This window comes from Musca domestica, unplaced genomic scaffold, assembly GCF_030504385.1.
Source record: "Musca domestica strain aabys unplaced genomic scaffold, Musca_domestica.polishedcontigs.V.1.1 6, whole genome shotgun sequence".
NCBI lineage: Eukaryota > Metazoa > Arthropoda > Insecta > Diptera > Muscidae > Musca > Musca domestica.
Genome location: NW_026712363.1, coordinates 22,578,718 through 22,592,911, shown reverse-complemented (window position 1 = coordinate 22,592,911; position 14,194 = coordinate 22,578,718). Strand labels below are relative to the sequence as shown.

Sequence of the window (14,194 nt, the reverse complement as noted above, 5' to 3'; positions counted from 1 at the left end):
TCTGTTTTTGTAAAGAAAAAATCGGTTATCGTATCATTTTTAACCTTCCTATACTGTGAGATTAACTAATAATGTTTTAACTTTAACGAAGAGCGAAATGAAAAACTATAAGTCATAAATATTTTTTTCTCTAAAACCTTTGTTTATATTACTCAAAACATACGTTCCTAATAATACATGGGGTTTTAATATTTTTTTAAAGGAGTATAATAGTATTTTTTTAAATTGAAAATATCGGCCTGACAGACCGGGGTGACTATACATTGCATATTTTAAAAACAGGATGGAATGTCAAAATTTGTTTACACTTTTTGTTTTGGCCATTATTTTTATTTTTTGTTCTGTGTTTTCAATCACAATAAAGCATTTTGACATCAAGAGTAGTAGTTGGAGGGGGACTTGATCTTTACTAACTGTGTGTATTATAACTGATATGTCGTCCATGTATCACTCGATATGTGAAACTTCAACGTATGGAAAATTTGACATTAAATATCCAAAAAACATTTCGTCTAACAGTGCCTTTACATGGCATAAATACTTAAAAAGTACTTTAACAGATCACTTTGTTCCAATTTGTCTTGGAGTTTATTACTAAAGGTTTCAATTTGATTTATAGTATATTTAAGGCTGATCATGGGTTGTGTATACAATTCGAATTGGAAAATTTCCTTTTTTAATTTTGAAAGTTGAATGTTGTTAATGAAAATTAATAAAAAACATATTGAGATAACCATTTCTAATTTTGCAAACGCCCAAAGGCTTTAAATTCATATAAATATATATTAACCTTTTAAACAAAAAAATAAAAACAACAACTGTAGATCTCTCATCTTTTCATACCAATTTTCAGCAATAATTTTCTATATTATATAATGAACTATTATTAAAACATTTCAACTTAACACTGTGTGCATATGTACAAATGCGTACACATCTGTAAAAGATGGTATTATGACTCCTATCGGATATTATTAATTTGGTAACAATTTAATTTAATACGAATATTCACCGTGACCATAACGCATTTGTTTGATTTATTGCGTTTTTTGTGCTCAAATATATCATCACCCCAAGCACGGCTGCCACCATCACATGCACAGTCGCTAACAGCATCCATCCATCTCATCCGTTCATTCATTGAAGCCGGCCGGCTAGCAAACACTAAACAATTAAGGTAATTAGTTAATGTGGTTGTTGTATTTCCAACAACACGTTTGTAATAAACTTAGCGTAGTCGTCCGTCAAAACAGTGCGCATCGTAGTACTACCACCAGACAACAACAACAACATCTGACAAATCTGGAAATTAAAGTTTTGATTTCTTTTTTTTTTTTTTTTTGAAATTTTCAATTATGTTCGCTGGTTTTACTTTCTTGTCCGATATCAGTTTTGTTACAAATAAATCACACGGTTAATATGTGTGAACTGTGTATTAAACAAGTTCTGTTTATTGTTTAGCAACTCACTGTACTGAACTAAACAGTTATGAACAAAATTCTAGCAAAGGGCTAGGAATTTTGCATTTGGGGTAGAGGAAAAATACGTAGATTTTAATATTTGTTCCAGGAGGAACATGATATTACTAAAAAACCATTGCTGTACGCGAAAAGAAAACACATTCATGTAGGGTGTTCTTATTTGCTAATTTTTACTTGAGTGCATGGTAGAAGAATATAGGTTGTCTCGTCGACTCAGTTGCTGGGACAATGAACTGTCAAACCAAGTTTGGAATTGAAAATGTTGAATGAAAAATTATTTACATTTGTAAAAATGTTAATAAACGCAAAATATTATAACCTCCGAATGACATCTTATAAGAAAACATATAAAAATCTACTTATATTTGAAAAACAATTTAAATTTTTTTTACATATCAACGTTCCCAAGCGTTGATACATCTACCGAATTCTTGTACTATGCTTGAGTGTATTGACTGAATAAAAAAAAATAATATTGTATTTATGACGGTTGACACATACATATTTAAAAGGCCAACAGTTATTTCATTCAATCAACGTGGAAACGTCAGGCGGATTTATATGTTAATTTTACAAAAAAAAAGGTTATGGAAATAATGAAAAATATTTAAAAATGTGTTACATTCAGCCTATGCGTCGTTTTAGTGGGGTTCCACACTAGCTTAGGAGGGAGCGGTTATTCAGGGGTTCTCAGCCCTGATACCATCAATCTTAGGCAAAAACACTTAAGGAATTTGTACTAGAATGAACACAAACACAAAAAAAGTTAAAACAAACATACACCTATGACACAGGAGCTTGATATTTAATGCTCCTCCAATATGCCCACCCATCCTTGACCTATTTAGTCAAAATACACTAAAAAATTTGAAGGACCCCGAAAAAGCCACACACACACTTACTTCCTTACAACATACGCCTAACCTCCTCTTATGGTAAAATTAAGAAGGCAAAGTCATTTCAAATTAACATTTCCATCTTTGCATTTTCTGTAATTTACCTTGTCAAATTTCACTGTATAGAAAGCAGGTTCCCATCTCTCCCATTTGTGTATGTACAATGGATTTATAAATAAACATTTTGACAATGAGATGTTTTCAAATGAATAATTTTAAATAAATTGTACAGGGTGAGATAAACAAAACTGCAACAAAGCCAAAAGTCATAATTTTCACATTTTTTTTAAATTTTATTGAATTTAAGCAAAAACAAGTAAAAAAGTATCGGTCGGTTTTGCCGACAGATGTATACCCTCAGCCAATGTTCGATTATTTAAAAATATGTTCCAAAGAAATGGGCCAATATTGGCCATTTCGTATCGGACCTAAATAAATATGATATAAATATAGCTACGTGCTTGGTTTGGGCTGTGTTGTGTTAATGGAAATTTTGGGATGTACCAAGTCTTGAATAGAATCGGATGTCAATTTCGCTTTTTATGAGCATGATTTTGAGACTTTGTGGTGGAGGTACCAGAAGGAATGGACCCATATATCCCATTATCACAACGGATCTTTTTTTAGTAGAAATAATGGAATGTGTGAAATATGAAGAAAACCTGATGCTTATTTCGGATTATATAAACGTTTTGGTTATTCAAAACTTTGACCCTTTGTGGGGAAGGTACCAAAAGGAATGGTCCGATCTCTACCGTTTTTTTTAACAGATCTTGTGTTGATAGAAAAATTTTCAGAAGTGCCAAGTCTAAATGGAATCCGATGTTAATTTCGCGTTTTATGAGCTTAATGGATATTCAAAATTTCGACCTTTTGTAGGAGAGGCACTTGATGGAATGAACCTATATTGTCCATTTTTACACCTGACCTAAAACTGACGTAAATATTTGGACTTGCAAAGTTGGAGCAAAACCGGATTATTGCTTCTTTTTCTGTGCAGAAAAAAAATTTTTTTTTTTCAAAATTTCAACCTTGTGTGGGGGAGGTATCAGAAGGAGTGCAATGATATATTCCATCTTAACAACAGATCTTGGGTTTATGAAAATATTGGGATGTGTGAAATTTTAAAACAATCGGATTCTTATATCACATTTTATAAGACTTATAATTATTAAAAATTTTTACTTGATGGAGTGGACCAATATTATCAATTTTTGCACCTGACCTAGAACTGACGCAAATATTAGGATTTGTAAAGTTGGAGCAAACCCGGATTATAGCTTCTCTTCCTGTTGAGAAAAAAAAATATTTTTTTCTGTTTTTGTAAAATGTGGACCTAGTGTGGGGTGGTAGCAGAAAGGGTTCGCAGATATATCCCATCTTAACACCAGACCTTGGGTTAATATAAATATTGGAATGTGTGAAATTTGAAGACAATCGGACCCTTACACCACATTTTATGAGAGTTGTAATTATTCAAAAATTTGATCCTTTGTGGGGGAGGTACTTGATAGAGTGGACCGATATTGTCCATTTTCACACCTGACCTAGTACTGACCCAGACCTTGGGTTAATATAAATATTGGGATATGCGAAATTTCAAGACAATCGGACTCTTACATCACATTTTATGAGAGTCGTAATTATTTAAAGTGTTAACCATTTGTGGGGGAGGTACTTGAGGGAGTGGACCGATATTGCCCATTTTCACGCCAGACCTAGCACTGACGCAAATATTAGGATTTGCAGATCGAGTGCCCGGACGGACGGACGGACATCGTTAGATCGACTCCAAATGTTCTGAAACGGATTTGGTCCAAAGAGACCTAAGGTCTAAAACCGTTATTTCGACTAGGCACGTTTTGACCGTATCAAATGATATATACCCTCTGTAGCCATATGGCTGAGGGTATAAAAATGTCGGAAATAGCATCAAATTTTAGAATAAGTTTAGATTTGTTCGAATTGGTCACTTTTGACACGAATTATGGCCTTAAAACGGTCAATAAACCGTTACACGCTGCTCAAATGTTGCTCTGCGGTATTTTGGCCCATTCCCGGCGAAGCGCTTGCATGAGGTGATCGACACTTTGGTATTTTTTAGTGCCAACCTTGCTTTCTAAAATACTCTAGACACAATAGTCCAACGGATTGGTATCCGGAGATTTTGGCGGCCATTGTGCGCTGGAAATGAAACGAGGAACCTCATTTTGTAACCATTCTTGGGTGGCGCGTGCTGAGTGCGATGGTGCTGAGTCTTGTTGGAATGTCCAAAGTCTGCGGCCAAAATGTTTGCGTGTCCAAGGCTTTAATACACCCTCCAGAATATGTTCGCGATAATATTCGTCATTTATTCTGGTGCCACGGTCAATTAATAGGATCGGAGAGCGATCCTCGGCCGTTATGGCGGCCCACATTATCACCATGTCCGGCGCTTGAGTTCTGGTGGCCAACCGAAGGTGCACATTTTCAGCTGACAAACTGATGGACAACGAATGTTTTCTCATCGGATAAAACCAAATTCGGCAGTTCACCACTTTCGGCCAAGCGAAGCAGCTCTTTTGAGTCTATTTTTTTTTTCTGTTGCGGTGTAAGTTGTTGTACTTTTTGGAATTTCAATATTTGCCGAATGGAATATTGCGATATGTTCAGCTCACGAGCCATTTTTCGACCACTGCGAGGCGGGTTTCGATCAAGACGCTTCTTTACTTTTCGAACCATTTCAGCTGATGTTGCTGTTTTCTTCCGTCCACTTCCTTGACGTATCACGGTTGCGAGCGATGGTACGAGACACAAAAGATTTATTCACTCTCTAACGGCAGCCATTTGTGTTTTTTCAGCCAAATATAAAGAAATCACACTATCACGCTTGAATTCCATTACGAATAACTTTTATTCTGGAAAATTCTTTCACGTGCAAAATGCTTTTGAACGCTTGTAAACAATATAATGAACTGTCACTGGAATAATTTTAACAACTGTCGGACAAATTGCTCAGAAATGACAAAAGTCAAGTTGGTTGCAGTTTTTTGAAAGAAAATCCAATTCATTTTCCCATTTTTTAACCGGTTTTAAAAATTTGGGAAAATATTGAATAAATTAAAACAACTTGTTGCATGGACATTTGACAGGAAGCGGGCATAGCCTTAGGGCTGTTCTACCTCCTTATTGTACCATGGTATCATTTACTAAATCGAATATGGTAATTCTTTTTTGAAGTACTGGACCTTGTAATTTTTCAAATAGAAATTACTTTCATATCTTAAATGTCAACGTATGTCAAGTGGCATGACGCTATATTTTAAGTCAGGCTTTAAAGATTAAAACCCCCAAAAAAATAGCCCGCTAAGAAATGTTGACAAAATCTTCACAATACGTGCTAAAATGGATTCTTTACTAAAACGAAAACTAAAGGTGAGAATACATAAAACGCTTTTTTAAATTGCTTAAGTCATCGGCTTGTACGTAGGATCAAAATCGAACTAAGTTCGTTATCTTTTGCGAAGTTGATAACTTATGGTGGGAACACATCAAACGCTTTTTGATTGGCTTAAATCAAAATGTATGTAATCTTGTTCCTTGAATATTTCCATTGCTATATTTGTGACCACAAATGTGAACACATCAGAAAATACATGGTGTCAATATGATGGAGATTTTCTGTAGTTATACACACATCTGTATGGGTTATTATTATGATTACAATTTTGGCATCCATCAATGATGCTTTCCATTTCATTCCTGGTTTTGTTATCTATCGTTCACCAGCTTTTTGTTCAAATAGTTTTCAATGTATTTATTGACGGAGATTTGTTTTATTTTCGCTTTTGTTCAATGCGTTCGCACATATTTTCTTTATAACATGCGAGCGAAAGAGTTAGTCAAAAGTCAGTGAGCGGTGTTGTCAGTTGAAACTATGTTTAAAGTGAAATTTTTTCACTGATAGTTGATAATTTGTTGTTGTGGTTGCTATTAAGGCAAAAAGCAGAAAAAAACTTGCAATGGTTCCAAAATTACTTGGACATAAATCAATTAAATGATGTTTTAACGGTAATTGCTTTAGACGTGTTTGTCTTTCTGCTACATTTCTTTGCAATGCCAGAAATTTAATAGTTGACAGAAGAAATATCAATGTGGAACAAATTAGCAATTTTCATTTGTGAAAAATGTTATAAAATAAATAGTGCTGTTCAATATGTTTATTATTTGTGTGCAAATGATTATTATTATTAAGTTTCCCCTATGTGTGACAAATTCTTAACACACACCTGTGTTATTGTTCGTAACAAAAAATAAAGCTTCCGTATCTTTTGAATAGATTTCTTTGTATGAATTCTGAAATAATGTTGACTCTTCTAGTTAAATGATGTAATTTGTTTGAGAGAAGCTACAGCTTGCTAATTTTACGAATAAACAGTGAAAAAGAACACAGCAGAAGCTCCGCAAGTCACATTTTAAATTACATAGTGGGCTTTAAATTATTTCGCGAACATACATGTTCGATGTCGATGACTCTTATAGAACACATTTTCTTTGTCACCTATAGTCGTACGAAGAAGGCGATACTTCGTTAGCGAACATTCCACATCAGTAGAATTAAAATATGAAAGGTAATCATTTGACAAATCTCAAGATATGTAATTTCGACCATTGATATTTCGTACCAAAAAGTATTCTTCTACCATTATACGATTGCATTTTTTTATTTGATGTCTCTTCAATGTCAAATTAATATTTTGCAATTCCTCCTTAAAAATACTAGTAGAATATTTTCATATCTTATTTTCAGTTAAGTTGGCATTAAATTTGTTACAAGAAATTGTCAGCGTAAGTTTTTGTCTTAGTATCCATATAGCGGTTCTTGTGAGGACTTTGACAACATTTTTCAGCAGGTGATTCTTAAAGGCGAACCTAAAATAAAACGTCATTCGAGGCCTACATAAGAGTTAATATCACCGAAAACGTTTCTTTAAGATAAAGGGTTGAAATCTTTATCTTTATACATTTATGTCCAAGAACAAATAAATAAACTTAGTATTCCTAATATATGGAACGTATATGTTTTAATGTGAAAAGGAATGCCGAAAACAAAAGATTATTTATTATATTTGTAAAATCTGCCACTCGTCATATGTAAATATTTCAGATATGAAAAAATGCATTTGAAGAATGACAAGATCGAGTTCGTCAGAAAAGGGTGGCAATATTCGATTTAACAAATCAGTCTACCTCTATTGTTTTGTCATGAGTGTTTGCTTATTCTTTGTTTAAAAATCGATCTATAAAAAAACATTAAGTTGGGTACCACCGTTGGGTAATAAAAACATTTTTATATGAAAGTATCTGAATTCAAACGTGTTCCACTTTAAACTACAAATACCAGTCAGACCGTTTGGATAATGCTGTTAAACTTTTGAAAAAACCATAAAGGGGCGAGTCCGGGGACCTCCATAGACAATTTTGTACGTCAAGGATTGACATCTACCAAATCTTTTTAAATACCGAATTTGAAACAATTTCGTGGGTAAATGTGACTAGGATTTCCAAAATACTGAGTGCTGGTGGGTGTCGTTATATATACGCTATAGGAAAATGTTGATCTAAATGTTCAATTTGCTGCCATTATGTAGTTCATAATGGGAGCTAGAACACATTATGAACTACAAATACCAATTTTTAGACAAATCCCTGGAAAATGTGACAAGAATCGTCCAAATACTGAATACGTTTTCAGCTGACCTCCTGGGCAAGTAAACACGATTATTTTGTTTGTTAATAAACTGCTGAACAACGAATGTTTCCTCGTCGGAGAAAACCAAGTTCGGCAGTTCAACACTTTCGGCCAAGCGAAGCAACTCTTTAGATCTTTTGAGTCACTTTTTGGAATTCCAATGGCATTACCCCGAGCTTATTTTTCAATATTTTTCCGAATGGAATATTGCGATATGTTCAGTTCACGATCCATTCTCGGCCACTGAGACGCGGTTTTCGATCAAGTTGCTTCATTACTTTTCCTCCACTTCCTTGACGTCAGGCTACGATACCACGACGAGACACAAAAGATTTATTTACATTTAAATGCTGGAGTGCTCTAGCGATAGCCACTTGTAGTTTTCCTTCCAAATATAAAAAAATCATACTATCACTCTTGAATTCCATCACGAATAACATTTTTTTCTGGAAAATTCTCACCAAAATGCTTTTGTGCGCTTATAAACAATATAATGAGCTGTCACTGGAATAATTTTAACAGTTGTCGGATGAGTGGCTTAGAAATGACAGCAATCTGAAGTTGGTTGTAGTTTTTTCATCTCATCCTGTATAAATGTAACATGATGTATAGACTCGCATTTCAGAAAGAACATGGTAGAAGAATACAGGTAGATGCATCAACGCAGGTGCTGGGACAAGGAACTGTCAAACCAATTTTGGAATTTAAAATGTTGAATGAAAAATTATTTAAATTTGTAAAACTTGTTGAAAACCGCGTATTATAATATATAAAAATCTACTTATATTTGATAAAACGTTTAAATTTTTTTGACATATCAATGTTCACAAGTGTTGATGCATCTACCTGTATTCTTCTACCATGGCATCTACCATGAAGTATAAATATACTTTTACTATACAAAAACATATCTTCTCACGACCGGATTTATTTTAAATCTTGGCTATATTTGGATGTTTGGCCGGTCATAACCACGAAAGTAAAAGTGATGGGGGAAAATACCGGACACGTAAATTTTTTAAAATGTTTTTCACAAATAAAAAAAAATATATTTTAATATGTTTTCTTATACGACGCCAGCCGGAGGTTGTTATGATATGCATGTTTGAACATTCTTAACGAATTTGAATAATTTTTCATTTAAAATTTTCAATTTCAAAATTAGTTTGACTGCTCATTGTCAAAATAGCTGAGTCGATGCGACTACCTGTATTCTTGTACCACGAGAAATAAGCCAAATAACACATTTAAATATAAAGTCATATCCGGATTAATCCACATTATCATGGGTTAATTGCATAATCTCGATTTATTCAAGCAGATTTTAAGTACGTTTACAAGTATTAAATCGTGTGGAATTCAACTTTAAATTCCATTGAGTTTGCGTCAAACAAAATCCACCGGATTTAAGAATCGATTTCATTTGACATACGATTTGGTAAGTGTAACATGGTAGAAGAATACAGTTAGTCTCATCGACACAGCTACTGGGACAATGAACTGTCAAACCGATTTTGAAATTGAAAATGTTGAATGAAAAATTATTGAAATTTGTAAAAATTGTTGAAAAATTCATATTATAACAATCACCGATTTGCGTCGTATAAGAAAACATTTAAAAATATAATTTTTTTTTTTTGATAAAACATTTTAAGAATTTGACATATCAATTTTCCCAAGCGTTGATGCATCTACCATGGTAGAAGAACATAGGTAGACGCATCAACACAGCTGCTGGGACAATGAACTGTCAAACCAATTTTGGAATTGAAAATAATGAAAGAAAAACTTTTTAAATTTGTAAAAAATGTTGAAAAACGCGAATTATAATAGCCTCCAAATGACGTAGTGTAAGAAAACATATAAAAATCTACTTATATTTGAAAAAACATTAAAATTTTTTTGACATATCAATGCTCCTAAACGTTGATGCATCTACCTGTATTCTTCTGCCATGATACAAAAACATATCTTCTCACGACCGGATTTTTTTTAAATCTTGGCTATATTTGGATGGTTGGCCGGTCATAACAACGAAAGTAAAAGTGATGGGGGAAAATACCGGACGCGTATTTCATTTATGTCGGTTTTCTATAATGCTGCTATCTCATAACAACAACAATGTAAGGAAAAAGACAAATATTCTCTTTCCTTAGTAAATTATATTCTCATTATTTTTCTGTCAGTGTAGCTATAAACTTGGCTCAATAATTTCCGTAGAAGCCACAACCATTGAGTGTCGTCTGCCTGTGTGTGTGTGCATGTATGGTAAAGAAGTTCCAACCGGGTCCACAACAATTGATCTCCAACTGAGAAACTAACTGAGCTGAGCTTCTGATTTGAGCATAAAGTGAAAGAAGGAGTGTTGACAATGAAAATATGAAACGAAAGAAAATAAAGAAGAGGAAATGCCAAAGAAACGAAATAAAGAGTGAAGAGCATTGGAGAAGAAGAGTGTGGCCGTGTGTTGTGTGTATGGGTTATGGCTCTGGGAGTGTGTGGTGTTTTGCGGTACAAGTGATTGACTAAAAACTTAAATAAAAAGAAACACTAAAAGAGGCAACAAAAGCATTTCAACGGATTGTCGTTGTCATCGTCGTCGTCTTCGCACGGCTAGTAGCCAGCTCTGGCAAAGGGGGATATACTCACTCACTGTTAACATAAATAAAAAGCCAAATAAGTTTTTTTCTTTACCTTTTTTCAGCCATGTAGTGGTGGTGTTGTAAATGCTGTTGCCGCCGCTGCTGACAATGTGGTGGTTGTTGTTGTTCTTCTGCCTGTTGCTGGCCCCATGAATGCGAGTGTAAAGACGCAAAGTGCTTAAGGAATGGTAAGCCAGACCTGGATGGCCAGTCTAAGGTGAGCTCTCGAGTAAAACGGTTTGGTTTTCGTCCCCACCAAATGGTACAACGCACTCAGTCGTCTGTCAGTCATTCAGCCAGTTAAGTTAGTCAAGAAATAACGGTCTACTCTGAGTATAACCAACCGAACAGTTGTGTGGCTAATTATGCGTATTGTTTGACTGGAAGGAATTCAATTCGAAGAAAGAAAAAATATTCAAAACTTATATTAAATTTGAAAATCTTTACAAATTTTTTATGAAAATATAAAATAAAAGTGTTATTTTGAGAGAAGAAAGAAGATATTGCTATTGTGTTAATTGAAAAATATAAGTAAATGAAAATAGAAAATCACAAAATAGATTAAAAGATTTAACCAAAAATACCTATAGCAAATTGAAAACAAATTAACATCTTGTACAACAACAACTTAGAACCGTTTCCAAAGAAAATACCTACAAGAAAAGCGCACACACACGCACACATCACATCACTAATCACAATGGAATACCGGTGCTCGAGAAGATTAACAACCCAAGTAAGTGACCCCATTAAAGAAAACACCATTGAAACACCAAATACGACAAACTGTTTTGAAGTTCGAAAATATGAGAGAAAAAAAGATACATCCAAAGAAGCTGTAAACTAAACTGGTACGAAGCGATGCTTGCAGTAGGTTTTCTTGCAGTAGGAGGTGTTGTAGAGATTGCCAAACTTAGTGTAAATAGATTTTTAAATGTTCCTTTTTTGGGGGGTTTGATGTTCTTTGATCGTTATGACTATGTGAGCCATGTCGGAATTAAAAACACTCAAATTCAAAATTAATTAAAAATATAAATTGTATTTCCGCTGGAATATGATTCATGTTATTTAGTGTGTACCATGGTAAAAACATTTTAAAATGTTTTTCGAATATGGCAACAAAATAAAATATGTTTTCATATCAGAAATATGTACGTATGACAAATGGCATATTTTACAAAAAATAATAACAAGATCCGTTCAAGCCCCTTTTTTAATGGTAAAAATAAACAAAAACAAGTAAAACGGCAGTAAGTTTGGGCGGGGCGAACTTTGAATATCCTCCACCATATGGAACGAATTTGGCAATTCTCAAAAACAATAAAATCCGTTAAAATCTTAAAAAAAAAAACACCGAATGTAGCTGTTATATTAGGGTCTATACGGCGACATGGACCTACATAGGTAACATTTGTCATAAGCCATTACAATATTCAAATGCGAAACTGGGGGAATGGGGGCTATACGAAGACATGGACCTGCACAGACAATTTTCTGTCTTAGGCTGTAGTATCCATTAGAACTTCAAATACCAAATTTGAAACACTAAATTTGAAACAATTCCGGTGAATAATATCGTTAAAATGAATATATAATAGTGAAGTAAAACATTTGTGTTTTATGCCCCCCTTATTGTCAAATTTATATTTTGTAGTTCTTCCTTAAATATGGGCGTACAGCTGGCAATGATTTTGTATTTATTTCCGAGCAAATATTTCGTTATTTTCACTACTTTTTGAGAGTATAAAAGTCAAGAAGAATATAATCTATAACAGAAAACTAAAATATTAGTCTGATAAGTAAGCTGGTAATTCTGGAGTTTTGATCCGTAAAGGCGGACCTAAAGTAAAACGTCATTCGAGGCCTACATCAGAACCATGGCAGAAGAATACAGGTAGATGCATCAACGCTTGGAAGCATTGATATGTCAAAAAAATATGAGTGGATTTTTCAAATATAAGTGCATTTTTATATGTTTTCTTATACTACGTCATTCGGAGGCTATTATAATTCGCGATTTTCAATCTACCGATTTCGTCAACCTATATTCTTCTACCATGATCAGAACTAATATAAAAAAATGAAAAAAAAATCCTTAAGATAAAGTTTGAAATCCCTATATTTATATGTTTAAGTCCAAGAACAGATAAATCAACTTGATATTCCTAAGATATGGAACGTAAAACTGTTTAACGAGCCAAGGAACGCCGAAAATTAATTATTATTTATTATTTTTGTAAAATCTGCCACTCGTCATACGAAAATATTTTAGATATAAAAATATATTTTATTTCCAAAATGACAAGGTCGTGTTCGTCAGAAAAGGATTGCCATATTAAATTTATCAAATGAGTTTACCTCTATTGTTTTGCAATGGAATTCCAATAAGAAATTTGTCATTTTGTTTGTTTTATATAACACTGTTTTGATATCATTGAAATGTCAAATTCGATGTTTAACAGTTGTTTTACTTTTGCTCGCCCAGTTTCGTGGGCTAAAAAGTTTCTAAAGTGGACAAACAAGTAGTAAAATAGAAAGAAACTTTCATGGCAGAAGAATACAGGTAGATGCATCAACGCTTGGGAGCATTGATATGTCAAAAAATTTTAAATGTTTTTTCAAATATAAGTAGATTTTCATATGTTTTTCATACTACGTCATCCAATTTTTACAAATTTAAAAAATTAAATAAATTAATAGCTTAACCCGACAAAAAGCTTAAATGTAAACAAGCTACATATTTTAATTATCAGCTTTATATAATTTTCTTCCTTTATAGAGGGTATACAAGTCACGAAAATTATAAAATATATTCTCAGAAATATATGTAGATTTCTTGTCAATTCTGCGTCCATGTCTAAGGAAGAACTACAAGATATAAGTTGGACAATGAAGGGACATCAAATAAAAATTGTAATCCTATGATTGCATGAGATTACCTTTGTAATTGTTTATGTTCTGTTCCAGAATCTGCAAAAATATACTATTTTTGCATTTTTTCTTCGATATCATAAAGGAAAAATCCGGTTATCTTAGTAAAAAGTTGTTCATTCTTTCAGTTGACAAAATCTCATTTTCAAAATCCATTGTATGCACAGAAATCGGAGATAGGTACGTGTTTTTTATTCAGTGAAATTTGACAAGGTAAATTATAAAAAATGCAGAGATGGATATGCTTATTTGAAATGACTTCTTAAGTTTGCCATGTTTGAAACAGACAATGTAAAAATTAAAATATGTGTATAGTTTGCATTTTATTTCCGATGATTTGTCGTTTTTTGGCGACTTCTAATGGGTAATTTGTCTAAAATATTTTTCATTACATATTTTCATAGAACAAGAAACCAGCCAAAGGAGTCAAAATCTGTACACATTTTTATTTTACATTTTAATTGCTTTAATATATATATTATGCTCTATTCCAGAACCTACTAGATTGTAATA

General features: G+C 33.2%; 1 protein-coding gene across 1 annotated transcript in view; it reads left to right on the top strand.

The window, feature by feature from the left end:
* The first annotated feature begins 10,815 nt into the window (after positions 1-10,815).
* LOC101892881 (uncharacterized) overlaps positions 10,816-14,194 on the top strand; it is a 46,491-nt gene continuing 43,112 nt past the window's right edge. The window contains exon 1 of the mRNA XM_059129317.1: positions 10,816-11,486. Coding sequence (XP_058985300.1) covers positions 11,451-11,486 — 36 coding nt within the window. The 5' untranslated portion in view covers positions 10,816-11,450. The remainder of the gene's footprint in view (positions 11,487-14,194) is intronic.